The 21,161-nt window shown below is 43.9% G+C and overlaps 2 protein-coding genes across 2 annotated transcripts in view; one reads left to right on the top strand and one right to left on the bottom strand.

Moving 5' to 3' along the window:
* abcb7 (ATP-binding cassette, sub-family B (MDR/TAP), member 7) overlaps nt 1-13,485 on the bottom strand; it is a 38,027-nt gene extending 24,542 nt beyond the window's left edge. Inside the window, exons 1-5 of the mRNA XM_062525041.1 lie at nt 13,302-13,485; nt 11,854-11,934; nt 11,438-11,515; nt 6,830-6,949; nt 3,094-3,226 (exon numbers count right to left, since the gene is read on the bottom strand). Coding sequence (XP_062381025.1) covers nt 3,094-3,226; nt 6,830-6,949; nt 11,438-11,515; nt 11,854-11,934; nt 13,302-13,451 — 562 coding nt within the window. The 5' untranslated portion in view covers nt 13,452-13,485. The remainder of the gene's footprint in view (nt 1-3,093; nt 3,227-6,829; nt 6,950-11,437; nt 11,516-11,853; nt 11,935-13,301) is intronic.
* A 381-nt stretch (nt 13,486-13,866) lies between these two features.
* On the top strand, nt 13,867-20,626 carry LOC134069165 (uracil phosphoribosyltransferase homolog). Its single transcript, XM_062525044.1, has 7 exons — nt 13,867-14,285; nt 14,533-14,575; nt 14,688-14,757; nt 14,846-14,908; nt 16,133-16,294; nt 18,288-18,386; nt 19,070-20,626. Exons 1-7 carry the CDS (start codon nt 14,017-14,019, stop codon nt 19,174-19,176), a joined length of 813 nt encoding a protein of 270 aa, XP_062381028.1. The 5' UTR covers nt 13,867-14,016; the 3' UTR covers nt 19,177-20,626.
* Nucleotides 20,627-21,161: the final 535 nt, after the last annotated feature.

Below are 21,161 nucleotides of genomic sequence, written 5' to 3' on the forward strand. Positions count from 1 at the left end.
TAACCCTGAGCTAATTTGAGCAAAAAAAACCCCAAAACATTAATTAATGGTAAAAAAACTGGTGAGAAAAGAATCTCAACCCTTCTGAACTCAGTAACTGGAGGTTTTAAAATAACAGATTTAAGCTATGGAGGAAAAACAACAAGCCTACAGTACACTGGTCCTTCCCTGAACTGTGGCCATTTCTGGCATACTGCCCCCACTGAGTCTGTTAACCCATAACACGCCATCAGCTTCTTATTCCGCCACATGCACACAACCGCAGCACTTGTTGCCGTCATGGTAAATGCTTAGCACACACACACACACACACACACACACACACACACACACACACACACACAGAGAGCTGGGGCAGAGTGCCGGACTCGTAATCAGCCTGCTGTATTCAATATGAGCCTGTGGAGTATGGGCGAGTGGAGCCAGCCTGCTCCCATAGGTAGAGCAGGACTCCAAACATTAACACGCAGGGCTCTGATTTCTTCCCAAATGGTTTACAGAGCCACTGCTGGTTAGGGGTGAGGGGTTCATGAAATCGGGTCAGTCCAGCCACGTGTGTGTGTGTGTGTGCGTGCGTGCGTGCGTGCGTGCGTGCCTGCGTGCGTGCGTGCGTGCGTGCGTGCGTGCGTGCGTGCGTGCGTGCGTGCGTAAAGGGTCAAGGTACAAGGTAAAGGGTCACCATATCTCAGTTCTCCAACATGACTAACCGTATTCTGCTCCCAATGCAAATGCTGGTATTCAGCTTCACGTTGGTTCACATTGCGTGACAAAAGGTGAGTGCCTGCGGATCTTTATCTGATCCTTATACTGTATGTTCTTAAAAGAGGCGTTGTTGTTGTCTGACACCAGCAAGCTCTTAAACCAAGTCATAAACCATTTCCAAAATGATTTTCGTGATATGAATTTTGCAAAACTGCTTACAAATCTACAAATTTCCAAAAACCTTTCCAAAACCATCACCATCCAAACTTCTGTGCCAATGCGAGTGCCCAGAGATTCTCAGCTCAGAGAATTGCTAGCGTTCTCCCAGCTTCCTCCATTGCCTCCTTCTGAGTGGGAGAGATGAGGCACAATGATTACTGATGATGATCCACAGGTAACTGTGGTCCCATTGATGGCCACTGACATTGCATTTCAGGTCCCCCACAAAGCGGAAAAACACACATTAAGTGTGGTTGCGGAAAATGACTTAATAATAACTGCTAGCATCACAACGAAATGGCATGATTACACTGTTTCACAACAACATATTTCAAAAAATGATAATCGCCACGGTAGAGAAATGGTGCTACTCTGTGGTTTGACGTCTGATAGCAGGCGCCCTTATTTCTTCTTTATGCCGATTGTTCGGCTAGGTGTTTTGTAAACAATGTTTCTCGTTTCTTCAAAAAGACCATATTCTGTATTCAAAAAGCTGCATTGAATCAGTCAGTTACGGTACACTTGAACGGAGGGGGACGACAGTGGACGTCGGTGGATAAAGGATGCTGCAGTCGGCTCCGCATCTTTCCAGGAAAGCCACAGCCTGCCCTTAAGTCTGCATATGAAACGGCACATCAGCGTGCGCCCAAGTGCGTCACGGTGTCCTGGACGTCCTGCAGTCGCTGTGGCTTAATATGCATTTGTGTCACAGCTTAAAACCCGGAGCGTGGCAAAGCTCTAATTACTTCAACTGTATCCTACATCCCCCAAACACACACGCACAAACACACACACACACACACATCTCACCCCCCACCCCTCTGCCTGAGTGCCTGAACCTTAATGCGGCTCATTAAAACAGTAGCGGCTCTGAGGGCAGTAACGGCACCGCTAGCGAGCGTTTTTGACTCCGCGCAAGAGCGATACACAAAATGGCCGCAGCTTGTTATTTAGTCAGGCGTGTTTCTTTTTTTTTGTTTTGTTTTTTTGTGTCGATGCAGACACTCAAAAAGGAGGAGGGTGGCTTTGAGAGGACGAAACACACAGTTGGCATGAACGAACGTGTGCCTGCACATGTTCACACACAAAGAGATGTGCGCGCGCGCGCACACACACACACACACAGATGTAAAAGTGCTCAGGCAGAACACGAAAGAGAAGAGGAGGGCTCGGCTTGATTTGACGAAATGAAAAACAGAATTCAGCGCCACTGCTTAGGAATTTACGCCTGTTCTCTCTTCAAGGGGAATTTCTTAGTCAGTTATCAAAAACAACACCTGGAATGTGTTCTAGTCTCTGATGTTTTTCCTCTCAATACGTCATGTCATGTTTTTACTTCAAAGTTATTTCTCTTTTATCCCCTCTACATCTTATTCCAACGCGGGTGAGAATTGGGAAAGAAAACACAGATGTAGATGTTAAAGAGAGCTGAACAAGTCCGACTAATAAGGCCCAGCGCTCACAGCGAAAGCCAAGAGCTTCTCTTCTCAGCCTGGCCCAACACAGCCGAAGGAGTCGAGAGGAAACACCTGCTCGCATGGGACAATACACACGCATGACCTGTATACAGGAGAGTATGACACTGAGGGCCAGAGACCGCTCGATGGTGTTTTTTGCCCCCAACGGCACCTTCCAGGCAGCACAGCCTAAAAGGCACTACCTTTACCCTATTCCTAACCTTAACCCCCTCAACCCTCATCCTACCCCTAAACTGAGGGGAGTAGTGCCTTGAAGGCAGCACTGCCTGGAAGGCACCATCGAGGGCAAATAATACCAAAAGGCCGCCAGAGACCGGCACACTGCTGCTACCTGCTCTGCTGTGATTTGGTGACAAAGCTGGGTTCGGCCGGAGCCGCTTGTCCAGGCAAAAAGCTATTGACCATTCAACGGATGACCAGAGGGTGAGCGTGAGCTAATAAAGGAGCACACACCTGGTGCAGATGCCCAGGGAAAGCCCTGAATAATCACATGGTGGGAGGGAGGGAGCAGAGGTCGAGCGGCGGGGGGTGGCGGGGGAGAACCAGAGCGATATGAATACACACTCAAACTTCAAAAAAAAAAAGGGAAAAAAAATGTCAGCTGCTACGTGATATGAGCCATTCTTCTCCAAGACGAAGTCAACACCTGCTGGGGGAAGGGGAATGGTATGTGAGTGTGTGTGTTGGGACTCACAGCCAATCAAGACAGCCGTTGCTATGGTAGCCACTGTGTTTGGCGCGTCGTTCAGGTTCAACATGTGTCCCGACATCTGGTTGAGTTCGTCCACAGCATACTTAAACATGAAGGGCACCGTGACATTCGTCATCTGCAGGGTGTACAGTAACAGGAACAGACAGAGGGAGAGAGGGAGAGAGAGAGAGAGAGAGAGAGAGAGAGAGAGAACAAAGGGAGAAGAGAGAAAGGGAAAGAGAGAGGGAAAAAAAGAGAGGGATCATCAGGTAGAGGTGAAGAGAGGAAAAAGGGGGAAGAAAAAAAAAACAACACAAACCATTAATGCTGGGGGGCTCTCGTATCTGCAGGGATTTGGTGTGAGGGGAGAGTGAGCGTGAGCGTGAGATTACAGGCTGGGCTTTTCTGCGGAGCTGAGGAGGCTGCTTTAGACCGCGGCCAGACACAGCCATGAGATGACTCCGATAAGAGAGGCTGGAGAGGGAGAGGGAGAGGGAGGGCAGGGTCTGCAGGGTGGTGTAAGGTTAGAATGCCAACAGGGGGTTTGGGCAGGGGCATTAAGAGCGAGGTATTAGAGACAGGGCATTAGAGAGCACTGCCGTGTCGGGGGGGGGGGGCAACTGGGGTAAAGGCAGAAATAGTGTTGAGGTGAAGGCCTCTCCACTGCCATGACAAAGAAGTGCAGGCTATTATGGAGGATATTCAATCCTGCTTTCAAAGGTCAATCCAGGTGAATCCCGCTCGGATGAAGAGGACAATGGAGACCTAGGGTGCCCCCCCCCCAGTAGAATCTCATATAAATGATAATATGATGCTAGCCACTACAAGTGACACTCCGCCTGGAATAAAATCACACGTGAAGCCTCTCTTAAGTTCCGTTCACACAACACAAAGCCTTCAGATTTTCTGCAGAGGAAACAATGATTAGGGCTTTGAATCAGTCAATAAAAATCACATTTAAAAAGAGAACAACCGCATCCCTGATGTCTATAGTGGCATCGGGGTGGGAGAGGAGGGAGAACACATCAGTGCTTTAGTGCTGTTAACATTCTAAGGTTAAAAAAACCAACAAAAAAACATAATACTTGTGTAGGGGCTGGCATTGGGGGCAAAAGGTGAACATGGCAACGTGAATGAGGGCACTCCATGTGCCAGCATCACACTTAGACGAGGACTATTTTGATAATGATGATGTGCGTTTTTGTGCGAGTGTGTGTGCAGAAAGGGGTGTTTCTGAAACAGTCTGTCATGGCGTTCTGGGGGGGGGGTTGTGTGTGTGTGTGTGTGTGTGTGTGTGTGGGGGGAGAAGGGGGGGGGGGGTGTATTGTGTGTAAGGAGGGGGTGGGGCAATTGGGTGGCCTGCCTGCCTGACAGACAGTGTTGTGCTGGTGCATTAAAGGGCAGGCTGTTTTTGTGCTCTGACCGGGCTGCAGTGGAAATGAGGTGGCTGATGCATCCGCTAATGGAATTGAAATGGTTATTAAAGCTAATTAAAAGCTCGGGGACAGCTGCTCGGCGCAGGCAGTAAGGACCGCAGCACATCACGATCACGGTGACCAGAGCGTTCCCGTCAATTCGATGCCCTTCTATTTTAGGGGTTAACCCTTTCCTCTACCACAAAATAATAATAATAATAATAATAATAAAAATAACACCGTTTTTTTTTTTTTAGTAGAGGCTTGGAAGTGCTCTGACATGTGAAATGTATTAATTCCATGATATGACTTGACTTCCATCTGCCGTGTTATATGCACGGACTACCTAGACTACAGCCCGTCGCCTACTTCTCGTTAACTCTGATGCAGCCTCGGAAGCCACTGCCGTCTGAACAAGTGGAGAGAGACTCTGTGCAATTCATGACCAGCCAATTACTGCAATAAGGGCAAATCTGACAGGGGGAAAATGAGCTGCCAACGCCACATTTTCAATTGAGCTTCCAAGTGGCACTGGCATGCTCTGTGAAGGTCTAACGCAACAATTAAGAGAGCCTTCTAGACTAGTGGAAAAAAAACAGAGGTAGTTCCTACAGATGGAAGTCGGAGTGTGACAAATACATAGTCCAACAAAACTCAGTCAGCTAATGTTTGAACGATACTACATGAACTTGTTGAAACCATTCAAATCACTGAAGGAAAAAAAATATACACTTGGGGAGTATTTTTCAAGAGAAGGCTTAGCTGTTCTTAATCTTGGTGAAATTAATTTAGGATTTTAGGTTGTTGTTTGCAGAAAGGGGGTGCAGTGTTAAATTGTCTCATTATCCTTCCTCCACAATCCCTTTAGCCACCTCCCATTCCCCAGGTAGACGGCATGAGATGGCGGACGTTGATGCGGATTAGTTGGTGGAAGAAAAAAAAAAAAAAAACAGGAGGTTATCGCTGGCGGTTCTCGCTTTTGTGGGGGGGGGGGGGTTTGGGGTTGTCAATCTTTATCTCCTGCGGCAGATCCCACCTCTGCCGAACCGCAGACTGAGATAACAGCAGAGAGAGCAGAGGGCTCCCCGTCGGCCTCAAAAACCAACAGCTCAACAACAATGGAGGACGACACACCGCAGTGCTTTTCACAAATACCAAACTCGTCCACAGTATCACAGAAAGGTGGCTGTGATATTTATTTGACGAAGCTCTTTCTAAAAATAGAAAAGAATATGCCACTAGCCCCCAACAAGACTGAAAACTGTAAGTGGATATTTGTGCAACACAGCCTGGTCTTAACAACAGCCCAAAGGATTTTAAAAACAGAGTAGCCGCACACTCCAATCTTATTAATGACTTGACGTTAATACACAGATCAAGTGTGGCTACTCAGTTTTTAAATTTATCCTCCGGACCGGCACCCCTATTTGGGTGTGCATTCGTCCTCAACACCTTCTCTTGTGAAGCATTTTAACATGAGATCCAGTTTCCACCTAAAGGTTCTAGCCTTGCAGGGAAATCATGGTACACTTTCAAAAGGGGCTTCAGCAGACAGATGACAGACACATTTCTTTTTGATGGACACCTTTCTTACATTTCAGATTTTAAAGGCAGGTGCAAATGGGCATATGGGAAAGATGTGGGATGTATTAGCTACGATAGGGCATATGGAGAAGAAAAAAAAGTGTTTTTTAAAGACAAATGATATGTGTGCAAGAGTACAAGTGTGTGTGTGTGTGTGTGTGTGTGTGTGTGTGAGTGAGAGAGAGAGAGGGATGGGCTATAAAGCATGGGAACACTGAGAATTGGTCAGATACCAGCCCTGAAACATTCCATAGCTCAAATTAATAAATAAAGAAATAAAGAAATAAACCAATTAAAAATGTAACACACCTAAAGCCCTTGCAAATATTTACAATGTGCTGATTTCATTAAGATACCACAGTGTGTGAAGATGTCTACTTAATAAAGTATCAAATCCTCTGCTGTTCTTACTGCTAAAAAGAAAAGAGTATCTGGTTACCTAGAAACACACAAATTATCAAATCAAATACAAAAATATTTCCCTTTAGGGCAGGTTACTGCATATGAATTAGAGAAAAATAGTATGGCTGCATCTGTTAGCAAATTACAAGCCATTTCTACAAACTGGATGCTCTAGCAATTAGACCTCTGTTATCTTGACATAAAGTTCTCACATCACGTGTAACAGTAACAGTACAATGCACAGCATATTGCAGTACATCTGTATTGTGTTATTAAGTTAATATCCAACATTACGTTTCCCCATTTCCATTCAGTTCTGGTTAGATGAGCAGGCCTACCTTGGATACGGCGAGCAGTCCTAGTGAGATAGCCACTCTGGCTCGAAGGTCTGGTCGATCCTTTGGCCAAACGTACGACATCATTGCAGAGAGGATCGTTGTGGAGTTCACCTCTTTGAGCTGTTATCAACAACAAGAACAACAGAAAACAAATGAGTCCCAATGTCAACAGATGAGACAACATGAGAGATCTGTTTATTACTATTGGTCATACTGTTTTTTTTGTTGTTGTTGTAGTCAGAACAGTGCAAAATAATAATGTGACATATAGTAACACTATTCAGTTTAGTCATGTTTGTGAACAGTTTTTACCTTTAACTCTTCAAGAGTACACACACACACACACACACACACACACACACACACACACACACACACACACACACACACACACACACACACACACACACACACACACACACACACACACACACACACACACACACACACACACACACACACACACACACACACACACACACACACACACACACACACACACACACACACACACACACACACACCTTGAGCTCTTTTGGTGTTTTCGTTTTCGTGTGTACCGTGTGGGTGGTCATAATCATAGATATGCCCTAGAGGTTAATTAATGTATCTATTAACAGATCTGAAACTTTGCATCTTCTGGCAACACTGCTCTCTGTATTTATAAAATGGTGGCCTACACATGTGGTATCAAAGGTGTAGCCTCGACAGGAGGTCCTAAAGTATTCAGAAACTTACTAAACTAACTTACTTTGACAAATAACTAAAACTCACTTTCAGGGAGGAAAAAAAACAGCAACCCTCTCTCTCAGCCTCGTCGGGGAGCAGTGTCTGACTGCGCCCACCGGTCCATCAGCATACATGGCGGCCCAAATGCCAGGAGAGCTGCCATCATGTGCCAACAGCTCTCCCGCTCCCCCCCCCCACCCCCACCCCCACCCCCGCTCCCCCCCCGCTCCCCAGGTGGGCCCTTGAGAGTCTGCCTGGCATGGCATGGCAAGGCAAGCAGAGCACCCACTCCCCCTCCCCTGCCACACGCCTCCTGGACCCCCCACCACCAATTCACCACCCCCCCCCCTTCCCCGGACCCCCCCTCCCTGGGCCTCCTGGTCTGTCATGGACTGGGCTACTCCCAGCCTGGCGCCAGCCGAGGCTGTTTACCTGGCGCTCTGGGCTGGCCACCTGCTGCCCGTCGCTCTAATCCCATCAATATGGTGGCGCGGCGGCGAGGGGCGGCTCGGTGGCAGCAGGGTTCGCCGAAAATTACAAACTAAAAAATGCACAACACCTGTCTCTCAGGTGGCCAGGAACGAGGGGGTGTGCTGTGCGTGTGTGTGTGTGTGTGTGTGTGAGTGTGTGTGTGTGTGTGTGTGTGTGCGTGTGTGTGAGAGAGGGTGTGTGTGTGAGTGATATCAATTGTATCAGTGTATAAATGCGCTTGTACAGTATGTGTGGACTGCAAGCGCTGTGACCGAAAAAGTGAACGCATACCTTTTCGTATGAAAGAGAGAGGAGAACGAGAGAGAGAAAGAGAGAGAGAGAGAGAGAGAGAGAGAGAGAGATTATGTGTGTTAGTATTTCAATTAACCCCACACATCCAACCCCAGCCAGGCACACTCTGGCTCCCTCCCTCCAGAGCAGGAGAGCACACGCTGTTCCAGTCTCCTGAGGTCAGCAGCCTGACAACAGCCTCGCCTGCTCCTCAGCCACTCACCACTGACATCTGCTGACAGCCGCCTGCCTGCAAAACCCCTCACACCAGCTACTCACAGCGACCAGTCACACCAGCTACTCACAGCGACCAGTCACACCAGCTACTCACAACGACCAGTCACACCAGCTACTCACAACGACCAGTCACACCAACCAATCACAACAGCCACTCACAACGACCAGTCACACTGCTACTCACAACGACCAGTCACACCAGCTACTCACAATGACCAGTCACACCAGCCACTCACAACGACCAGTCACACTAACCAATCAATCACAAAAACTACTCACAATGACCAGTCACACTAACCAATCACAACGACCAGTCTCACCAACCACTCAAACCGACCAATCACAACAACTACTCAAAACGACCAGTCACACTAACCAATCACAACGACCAGTCACACCAACCTCTCAAACCGACCAATCACAAAAACTACTCACAACGACCATTCCCAACAGCCTGTCCTCTCCCCCTCTCACAGCAGGTTATGTGCCCTCTGGAAGCCTTTCAACAAATTGTGTGCCAAAGGTGTGTGTGCCAAGGTTATGTGCCAAGTGAGGCTGACGTGACTGTAATATGTAATATGAACTACACTACTACTATACTAGACAACTTTAAGTATTTTAATTTGCAGGAAAATAATGTTTCAGCAAAGTCCCTAGCGAGAAAACCAGCCATGGAACTTCCAAGAACAGTTCCCCGCCCAATCTGGCGAGAATTGTGAAACATGTTAGTAGATGGCTAAAGCTCTTTGGAGATTGTACATGTTTCGTATACATGTTTCCTTACGGCGCAGTAACACGCTTGCGTCGGCCAACGTTCGTCCGTTGTTTTCCCATTCACTTTACATTGGCTGGACTTCATTTCATGCCGCACTGAATTGTGGGTCCGATGCGTTGCCTGAGATACGTTGCCTCCGCTAAAAAGTTGAGAAATGTTCAACTTTTGACGGATCGCGCAAGCGCCAGCCAATGAAATTCCGTGTATGCAAATTTTCGAACACTGACAAACCAATCAGTTCGCGTTTATGGAAATGTGACAAAATGAGGCATACGTTGGCGGACGCAAGCGTCTGACTGCACGGTTATACTGGGTAAAATTGCTTTCACAACAAAATTGCTACTACATAACAGGGTGGCAATTAAAGAGTCCAGAAACCTTTTCAAACACAACACCCACTCACCACATCTACAGAGGGAAATAAACACCGCAATTATAGTCGTCTTCTTAACAAATGTAGTATTTGGCTTACTGTAGGCATATGTGGGGCATATGTGGACAAACAAGGACCAGCTTTACGAAGCTTTTACACTGAAAGGAACAGCGAACATAAACTGAGGTAGACATATTGCACTGTGCAGCACTAGGCATGTTTTTAATTTTCTTTAATCAACTACTTATGGTTTCATCTTCAAAATATTTTGATTGAATGCGGTCACGGGAGGGGACAGATAAACACCCGTCCCGCGCCCTTCACACTAGGCGCCAGGCTATGCACAGTATGTAGTCCGTGGTTCACATTAGATTAGAACATGCTGGCAACAATAGTGCTGAAACATGTTATCACAGCATGCTAGCAAGCTTCTGTAAATCAATGTAAACTGGACTGCGAGTGGTTTTCACAAGCAGGTGTTTCAGCAGGTGTTTTGTATCAGTTTGCAAGTTTGGCAATAAATGATCCAGCAAGTCTTGTATGACAGGGCATGTGTGCCTTTTCTGAATATGCTTCCCTAAGGACAGGTTTTGTTCTGCTTTAAGGCGAGGTCAAATAGTGTCTCAAACAAACAAGTCAAATGGAATGTTCACAAACTTGGCAGACATGCTGCACTGCATTGCATTGTAGTCAATTAAATTCAGTCCCATTAAGATAGCTTGGGTCCCCAGATTACAGAAAAGTGCTAAGTAACGGTGACTTGGCAACTCGCACATGTTGGCTCCAGTAGGTCATAGGTATTAAAAAAAATGATACTGAATTAAATGTAGGGCAGGCCAGCAAATTTACAGTGGAATTGCTGGTACTTTTTATGTTTAGGGCCCTGATACCCTATACAATGGTGGCACCCATCTACACAGCCACTGTTTAGACAGCCCAGTTTTATTTTCCTAAACTGGAGCTTGAATGTTTAAAGATGCAGTCTGAGATTTAGTTTCACAATAGGCTGTTGATATTTGTGCTCAGCAGCCAATCAACTGGCTGGGATTGTTTACAGATCCCCCGTTTCCCATTTACAGAGCCACGGCTGTGTACAAACACCGGATAGCTGGAGGCCCATAATCAGTCATTTGACCAATCTGAGAGAAAGTGCATGGGATTACAATAGTGCTGTCAAAAATATCGCGTTATTAACGCGTTAACACAAAACAATTCTAACGGCTTTATTTTTTTTATCGCAAGATTACCAAGATTAACTCTCTTTCTGACCTGTGACAAGTTTTTTCATAAACTGTTGTGGCCACGTTAGAAGAACTACAGGACCCGCATGTAAACCACAAGCGAAACAGTAAGCACGCCCCACAATGCCATTGTTTAGATGTCCAGCTGAAGACGTTAATATGGACGCTGCTAACAAACTAATGAATGGAAAGTTTAGTTTTAAAATATTGTCAGGGTCAGTTGATAAGAGCAAAGTTATCTGCATGTACTGTCGATGTGAACTTAGTTACCATCGTAGCACGACTAGTTATTATTAGCCGCATTGAGAATTTACACGAAACTGAGTCTAAGGTAGGCTAGAGCAGGTGTTGGGGCAGACAAATACAGTCTTTTATGTCATCAAAGATTCAATTGCCTAATGGCCAAAACATGTTGAAACTGACCTCAGGTATCAGTTTCAGCCTAAATGAACTACTGTAAGTTGCGATGCAACTTGCTAAAATGTACTTACCACATTCTTGGGGTCCGCATTCAGACCCCCTCCTGCATGACCGTGCCAGCATGTCCGCTTGTCTGTGATTTGCAAGTGCTGTTGGGACAGAAGAAAATGTGTCAGAAGTGCTGTACATTTTATAGATCTTTGTTAGAGGTCATACCAAACCCTAGACTAAATCTGAGCAAGTCGCAGATGATTAAAGTACTATGTAGAACCAACTAATACATGTAAATATGTAAACATAAAGCAAGCAACTGATTCATCAGAATAAGAGAGAAACCAATGGTTGTTTTTTTGATCAAGGTATCATTTTTTTCACTATATAACTAAAAACAGTAAAGCCCAGAATTATCATGTAAATACAAATTTGGCATAGGTAGGGCTAATCATGGGCTTAACTGTAAAAAGGACGACAACTCTCCTTAACTCACCTTTACCGCTTCCAGTAACTGTCGTGAATTCTGGAGTCTGTTGACATTCCATGAGGCCGTCCTCACGTGTGGACCCAGTAACTACAGTCCAATAGCAAGAGATAAGAGCCCCATTAGACAACACTCATAAAAAGGATCCCTTACCCTCAAGCATCTGACGTAACAGAGCAGCATCACACGTGCACCTACGCACTGCTATGATTTTGTGCCGTAACAGACATGGGAGGTTTGTCTGGTTAGTTGTCAACCACTGTGTAAACAGGGGGAGATTCCAAACTCTATCACCATGGTCATTTTCCATTGTGAAGTGGAGAAGTTTGGACTTTTCTAACTGTTGCCGTCCATACAAAAACTGCAATTACTTGTAACCCTTGTTTGGATCAACACTAAAAACTACAGGTAAATGAGGCTGATATGCACAGTATCTAAAGTAATGCAAATGAACCCATTATTGTTGTTAATCATTATAAACCGTGAATAATTCATTGGTCTAGTTTGTTAGCCCGGTTGACACCAGACCAAATCCCAATTTTGCCGGAAGTCCGTCTGGGCTTTGACCAAGCTACTGCTTTATCACATATTTTGAAAAATCCACTATCCACACAAAGAATTACGCTTTGCCAATGATACTGCCATCTATACCACAGATATGCGCAGGTCATTTTCAACAGATAGCTCCTGACGTGCATGCTCACGTGTTAAAAACATGAGAAGGCCCATGGGTGGGTTCACTGGGTGCCGTGTTCCTTCCTTATCTACTGACACAAGTTGTTAGGGCTGACAAGCATGTAGTCAGCATCATGTGATGGAACACGTACCCAATTAGGAAAGACAACTTCTTACAGCTAATGTCACAGTGTACACTACATCAAGCATAAATAAAGTAGATGGTTGCATGGCATCTTCTTTCAGTTATAATGGATCTTTCAATAATTAGAAGTTGGATAGGTCAACCGACCGCAAAGTATAAAATAGCGCGCAGGATAACAGCATCTTAATTTCTGCCATAACCTCATGTGAACCAACCTCCTCTTATGGGCATGAGATCAGATGGCACATGTAAACTACAAAAGGAGGTCGCACATACTAAAATGTCAACGTTAACAGTGCCTCAGACAAGGCTTCAACCAGAACTTTTGACCACTAACGTTAACTTATTCAAGAGCTTGCCATTTTACTGAACGTTAGCCATAGCCAGATAGCTAGTCTTAGCTACAAGAAACAACACACCAAGAGTATGTCAGCTGTATTGCCTGTTGCACTTACATTTATCATTTAATTCCCATATTATAGGGAACGGTTATTCACCTGACTCATACCATTAGCTAGACAGCTAACTGTAGCTGCTATCATTGAGGTTTAGATGCTAATCACTGACCAATGCTTCTGCCCTTGTAGCCTGACTTGCGTGACACTTCCCAAAAAGTCGCCCGGAATAAGTCATTCACCTGATAGGTGTTCTGTGGTTTACGATGAGTAGCACTTCTCTTCTCATTACAATTCCAAACATGATATGAGCTCGTCTGTTGAAGTAACAAGGCTAGTTTGCGTCTTCGAAAGTGGAACCCACATTTTAGCGGTGCCAACAGTGGCGCCATGTTGTTCTGAAGGAACGAGGGTTGTACACGGAAGTCTTTCGTCATTTCCAGGCACTAGAGAGGAGGAGAACCCTCGTAGGTCTATGGTTTATGGTTTATGATTGACAATCGTGCTAATACGAATACAACTTCCACCACTAATAATAATAATAATAATACAAATAATATATAATAAAAAATAATAAAATACAATTATGACCTATTTCTACAAGGCCATCAAATGTTCAAGTATGCTTTTCTATGTGGGATATATCTCAAAATCATTCCCCGAAACAGTAAGTTGGTTGTGTAGGAGAACAGTTTTGAGTGATGTTACCAAACATAATGTGTGTGTGTGTGTGTGTGTGTGTGTGTGTGTGTGTGTGTGTGTGTGTGTGTGTGTGTGAGAGAGAGAGTGAGTGAGTGAGTGATAGAGAGAGAGGATGTGACGTTTGTTATTGCTAGGGAAAAGTTTGACAGTAGTAGGTAATGGCCGAATGAGCGAGCACGTTGTTGTCTGGTTGCTGACCTAATTTATACTCGTTTGTTTGCTGATATTCCTAACCGTGGAATTACTAAAATAAATATGCCTTGTCATAACCAACAGATTAGTAACGTTAGTAGTGATTCAGATCATGCAGTAATGAAGCAGGTGAGGTTTGCTAACAATGGTAGCGTTAGCGTTAACGTTAATGCGAATAACATTTCAGTAGGCGCGCATACAGACAACGAGGTAGATACAAAACTTAACGGTATTGAAGTTCACGAAGACCTGCATATACAGCTTGGACCGCAGTTGAAACTTCTGCCTTTGAATGACCAAATTCGGGAACTGCAGACCATCATAAGAGACAAGTGAGTTATTTGGTATTAGCAAGCCTGAGTTAAGCTAGCGGGTAATGTTAAAGGCAGTAGTGCTATCCTAGCCAAATCAATGCTAGCTAGAGTAGCTCTGTTATATGATCTTTGGGTGAATGCACAGACTGCAGCACAATGCACTTCATGGATGTTCGACATTGAGTCTGAAAACGTCAGATTTAAGACTACATGGATTGACATCAGGTTATATTGACGTTCTCATCATTGTTTCTTTACCGCCCAGATCAACCAGCAGAGGAGACTTTGTGTTTTGCGCTGACCGGCTGGTAAGTTATTTCGATGCACGCTGTACGCACAGTCGATTACGAATGGTGCTATCTGTCGATTAATGTTTACTGACCTGGCTATTAATGGTCGTCTTCTGATGATGCTGCGTAGATTCGACTTGTGGTTGAAGAAGGACTCAATCAACTCCCCTACACAGAGTGCTCAGTAACCACACCAACGGGTATGGCTAGTCTCAGATTGACTTATTTGATGTTTGCCCTGATTGCTTGAGTCTTCTCAACACTTGCTGTTGTGTCTTTCTCATTTAGGACACAAGTATGAGGGAGTGAAATTTGAGAGAGGCAACTGTGGAGTTAGCATAATGAGGAGTGGTAAGTAACGACATCAGAAGTCACAATTGTTTAAGTTTATGGTTCTTAGCAATTAGCACAGTTGTGTGTGTCAAAAACCACTTATGACAAACAGACATTTCTTTAACATTGACATGAACAGGGTAAAGTAAAGTCATATTGCATAAATAAAAGAAATACAAATATTATGAATAGACTAAATCAAATATATCAGAATAATAACCATAAAAGTATACACACCACAACTCTGCAAGAATGAATTAGTTATAGATGCTACAATGCACATCAAATGCAACAGAACACCAGTGGTTTCCCAGTACAATACCACCCATATAATGATTATGACTCCAATAACTTTCACTCTTATGAGACATTTGAGTCAAGACATTTGCCATAAAATACTGGATTTAAAAAGCCTTAGCTTAGCCAAACCCTCAGACCCTTACAGGAACCTCCAGGTGGTGTACTGCAGCCACTGTAGCTCTGCTGATAGAAAACAAATGAATATGTAAAGGCGTGTTTGAGTCGTAAGGTCAGAAGTTAATACCGTCTGTGTGAGACAACGGAACGGATACATCAGCAAATTTTGTATCATAAGCAATGTGTGCTTTGTCTTCATGTTACTGATAAGATGCCATAAAGGCTCTGATGATATGCTTTCTATTCATCATATTGATGGTTTTAAGTCTTTCTCTCTGTTCCATTTATAGAAGTCCATATTTTTTTTTTATCTCAGTCACTCAGACCATATTCCTTGAGAGAAATGTGGGGTCAGATTCCAGGTGAAATTTGTAGTGAAAGCCCTCATTGGTCATATCTCTGATTACAAGTGTAAAGGGTTGTCTAAATCAGTAAAGGGAAGCACATGGTGTATGTCATGTCAGATGTATTCATTCATTTTCTGCTGATACACCAATGGAATCACAGTGGTGTATGAATAAACATCGATGTTCATATGTATGTCTTTGTCATATGTATGACTTTTTTATTCTATATATGACTTTAGATTATATTAGATTAGATTAGATTAGATTAGATTAGATTCAGCTTTATTGTCTCTTTATTGTGCAGATTACAAGTACAAATACAATGAAATGCAGTTTGTGTCTAACCAGAAGCGCAAAAAAAGCAGAAAGTGCAATGTGATACACAAGTATAGACAGGACTGTGTGTGTGTGTGTGTGTGTGTGTGTGTGTGTGTGTGTGTGTGTGTGTGTGCTAACGTGCGGCCTGGTCCCTGTGCAGGAGAGGCCATGGAGCAGGGCCTGAGAGACTGCTGCCGCTCCATCCGCATCGGCAAGATCCTCATCCAGAGTGACGAGGAGACGCAGAAGGCCAAAGTGTACTACGCCAAGTTCCCGCCTGACATCTACAGACGCAAAGTCCTGCTCATGTACCCTATTCTGAGTGAGTATGGGTGGGAGGAGGACTGGGGCGTGGGGATGGATGGATGGATATTCAACATATGTGGATTAGGTGGCAAACATGGGTAAATTAGAGCAGAGTAAGAGATCAGTCCTTTCATTCTCCTAGGAGAAGAAGGCAATTTGGCTCTTCTGTTTGGTTTACTCTGAGTTAATTTACTCACGTTTGTGACTGAACCATGTATTTCAAATACCGCCTGCTATCTGCTCAACCCAAGTACAGACTTTTACAGTGACACCAAGAGAGTGTAAAACCTAGTTGGTCATGTGTATATTAGCTTGTAAAACAATTCAGATGAAAGCAAAACAAAAAAACCCTAAAATCTACGGTCATCCACATGTCTCTTTTCATTATTAAAGGTCATTCTTAGTTGTTGCCCTCTGTTAAGTAGAATGACAGTTAGACGCGATCAATATTGATGTCAACCTCTCTCGCATCTCAGCGAACAGGAATGATTAAGAGCAATCCTTGGCACTCAACAACCTCCACCCTTTTCACTAGCCACAGAACATGGCGCTAACACAGCGTGTAATATTAAAAAAATAATATATATATATAATACTATATATAATTACCTCACAACATCCTACGAGGCTCGCTGAGATTTTTCTGAGAGCATCCCTACCTTCTCTCCTCAGCTCGTGTTGACCTTTGCCTCCCTCCCCCCGTCTTCACCTAGCTCTCCACCACCGGGCGCTGAGGCGCGGTACATAATTACAGGCCACGGCGGGAAAATTACACAGAGCCCACTGGATAGCCAGAGACTGCTGAATAGCATAATGAGAGCCTCCCGAAATAGTGCAGTAATGGCCATGCTTTACTCCCGCCGACTGCAAAAAAAAGAAGGAAAGAAAAAAAAAATTCACCGCTCCCCAGCGATCAAGCCCGAACAACAACCCGGCAGAGTTGCCAAGTCCGTTCTCTAAAGCCGTTTGGGACATTTTTTGCGTTTTTTGTATTATTATTATTATTATTATTTGTGAAGAGGGGGTGTTTCTAAAGTGTTGCTTATTTGGGTGTGCTCCATGTCTTCTGTGTCTTTACACCACATCTGTCTGTCAGAACCCTTTCCCCGTCCCTCCCAATCCCCACTTCATTTCAATTTTTAAGAGACCGAGTGGGCAAAAAAGAGAAAGATCGAGAGTTTGGAGAAAAAAAATAGGTTAAAATATTTATTTACTTTAATCTCAAGTGGCGGACAATGAAATAGGTCTGCAGTGTGCAGTTTTCTGTAAGTTAAGTATGAAATATGGACACATCATTCGTATCATCTTAAAAGCGACGCAGCACTGCTCTCACCAAAGAGGAGTGCTTTGTTTTTTAAGAGCCACTCCCCCCCCCCCCCCCCCAGATTCTATTCATTTGGGTTTGTTTTCATAGTCATCCTAGTTGCTTTTTTTTCCTCCCGAGATCTGGCAACTCTGCAACCCAGCACTCTGCGCCTACACACACACACACACACACACACACACAGACACAAGTGTGGAGATAACCCATTAGAGTATCACAGGCAGGGCCATAAGGCTATAGCACTACCATTCATGTCTTGCTGCTTGTGTGATTAACCTGATGACTTTGTTCGTTCGACAAACAGTGATTATGAGTCTGGTGGTAGCAGACAGCAGGGACGTGCCATGGAGTGTTTATTCATGTGAATGTATAATTAAGTACTCACTTGTCAGACTTGGAGTGCAATTTTTCCATATTCAGCTGTTATAGAACACGTATAGAAAGTAAACTATACGCCACGCCATTTTCCTATACAATTGACGCACAGTTGAACCAACCATTCATTCATCCATTCATTCATGCATTCATGCAATATAGCTAGTCATTAGAAATCATGTATCAATGTATACAATTCTGTATATTACTGTTTGCAGTCCTATTCTAGTAGTATTGCTAAGTTATCAGGATCCTGAATCCTGTCATCAGTCGTGTGTGTGTCTGTGTCGTGTGTGTCATGTGTGTCTAGGCACTGGAAACACAGTCATCGAAGCCGTGAGGGTCTTGATTGAGCACGGTGTCCAGCCTAGACACATCATCCTCCTCAGCCTCTTCTCCACTCCTCATGGTAAGCTCTCCCTACAGTACGTTAATTACACATGACTGACAGAACGTTGAGTACTTTTGCACACCTCCGTTGGATGGGTGCGTCAGAGAAAGCCCACAGGGTCACCAACATCAAAGAAGTAGCAAGCTCCCACTCCCTGTCTTCATTTACAGTTTGACCTTCATTTGCCATGTTTCAGTCAGATGACCATCATCTACTTGCCTGATGATGGTCATCTGACCGAAACGTTGCAAAGAAAGTTCAAACTGCAAATGAAAACTGAGCGGAAGCTTTCTACTTTTTTGAATTACGCATACGACACCACATCACGAGCTGTGAATCCCTCGTCGGAGGAAAGATGTTTTAAGTAACAGTAACTACTTTTCAGCTAACGTTCCCCAGGCTTTGCCACTGAAAAATTCAAAGACATAATGGTGATTAATGATGTTGTTTGACTTTAACTCTAATGTAATTGCTACATTTGTAATAGTAGGCTAATGCCTTAGACTAATATGTCACCACCATAAAGTAGAATTAACAGGTCAAGCTGTTCTACAAGCTTATCATCCACTACAGTGTTATTAAATTAAATATTTACTTTTACGTTTTCATTTAGTAGACACTTTTCATTCAAACTGATTTACATAATGTCAATTTTTTTGTCAAGTATAATCTAGTGAGTACATGGACTTTGTTCTCCACAGGGGCCAAGTCTATCATTCAGGAGTTCCCAGACATCACCATACTCACTACAGAGGTGCACCCTGTTGCCCCCACCCATTTTGGACAGAGATACTTTGGCACAGACTAAATCCCACCACCACCACCACCTCAAAAGCCCATGCAAGGAACGTGTGTGTGTGTGTGTGTGTGTGTGTGTGTGTGTGTGTGTGTGTGTGTGTGTGTGTGTGTGTGTGTGTGTGTGTGTGTGTGTGTGTGTGTGTGTGTGTGTGTGTGTGTGTGTGTGTGTGTGTGTGTGTGTGTGTGTGTGTGTGTGTGTGTGTGTGTGTGTGTGTGTGTGTGTGTGTGTATTGGTCTCTCTTGGAGGAGCATGCATCTCCATACATGCCGTACATCTCAAAAACATTTTAGGGGTACAGTTCTCATAGGCAGGTTTTGGTCCTGTCCTAAACTCAAACCTAATCCTAAACTAGTATGCCTCGACAGAAGGGTACTTTGGTGCTGGGCTGGGTAGTCCACAAAACATGAGTTTACCAGATAATGTGTTTTTACTCTCAGCAGTTATCTACAAAATTTGAATCCTGTTTTGAAGAATACTCAGCAGGACAAAGCTTAAAACACTTGTTTTTGATCGACCATATACAAAAGTAAGAATAGGGAGTTGTCTCTTCAAAACCTGATTTGTTGGGAAAATACGGTTTTGGAGTGGGTTGTGGATCAAGTACAGTAGATGTTGCTGTTTTATTTATTGGTTATTACATGAAGGGATTGTCAGCTTTTCTTTTCTCGTCCACTTCAAACGTACTTTGTAGCCATATCTGTGTGTAAACAGTCACCATAATGCAAATCACATGGCTGGATTCATTTTTCTTTCTACACAAAAGGACACTTTTAATTTGAGATTCAATCTCCATTACTTTGGGCAGGCAAATGAAATGTCTTGTTTATCCAGAAGGACCGCATTATCGGATTCTGTGGCTTGTGTGGATGGAGATGTGGATGTGTTTCATAACTGGCATAGCTACATAGGTTTGTGTGCGTAGAAAGGAGTGTCAGTCCAGAAGACGCAATGACAAGCGAAGAAAGCCACCAGTCACATTTAATGGGTTTTCTGCAGATGGACCACCAACCGTGCCAAAAGAGCTAGTAGGTGACAGTCACAGTTTGAGCTGATTTTATTTCTTTTTCTTTTTTTTGTCAGAAAGAAAAAGCAGAAGGAAATGACTGAAAATCGTGTTAATGTGTGCTCCTTATATTGTCTCCATGTTTAATTTTCTTTTGGGAAGTGGGGATTGAGTATTGCGAATGGGAGTGTTTTTGATACAGTATATTGCAGTTTGTTGTTTAAGTTCTCCAGTGAAGCTCTGACCTGGACTGGTCTTAGTCCAACTAATGCCTGCTTTGCTGAAGCAACGTGAAACAGATTTCACGTGTTTGTGTATTTGAACGGCACAATAGTGGAGACCAACAGAGAATACAGAAGCATAGAGACAGTGTTGTCTATACAATGGGGGTCAGAATACATAAATGATATGTTTAAATGTGAAAATAATGACAATAAAAGTTAAGATATTACCTTGGATTTACAATTACATGTCTTCATGTCGGTCATGAACACCTCTTCTCCTGTATAAAGTGGCATATGATAAAATAAAATAAAAACAGTGGTCCCCTTTCACACACACACACACACACACCTTGCAAAAGGGTACCAAAGCACACATAAAATAATCTAGGATAATCTAGGATTAGTCTGCTCTTCATCCAGTAACATGATGGAACTGTTTTTTATATTTTACATTCTTCATACCCTACCCATCCCAGACATCAATATGCAATGGAGCTCAACCACCCCACACTATTTGACTTAGTTAATTTACCCTCAGATCATTTTCAGTTTGATAATTTCAGCTGCCCCGTTCGAATCACTGTCAGAGTCCGTAAACAGTAGACATGCAAACTTTCATACTAGGATGAATCTAAAGAGGAGCCTTCTTTACTGCATGTCTTATGCTGCTTCAAAGGTGATGGCGGTGTTGCGATTTGCGAAAAGCAAGATGGTGCTCAATGAGCAGTGAATGGGGGTGAACTACGGCAATCCTTCCTCGTATCCTC

The sequence above is a fragment of the Sardina pilchardus genome, chromosome 21 (assembly GCF_963854185.1).
Source record: "Sardina pilchardus chromosome 21, fSarPil1.1, whole genome shotgun sequence".
Taxonomy (NCBI): domain Eukaryota; kingdom Metazoa; phylum Chordata; class Actinopteri; order Clupeiformes; family Clupeidae; genus Sardina; species Sardina pilchardus.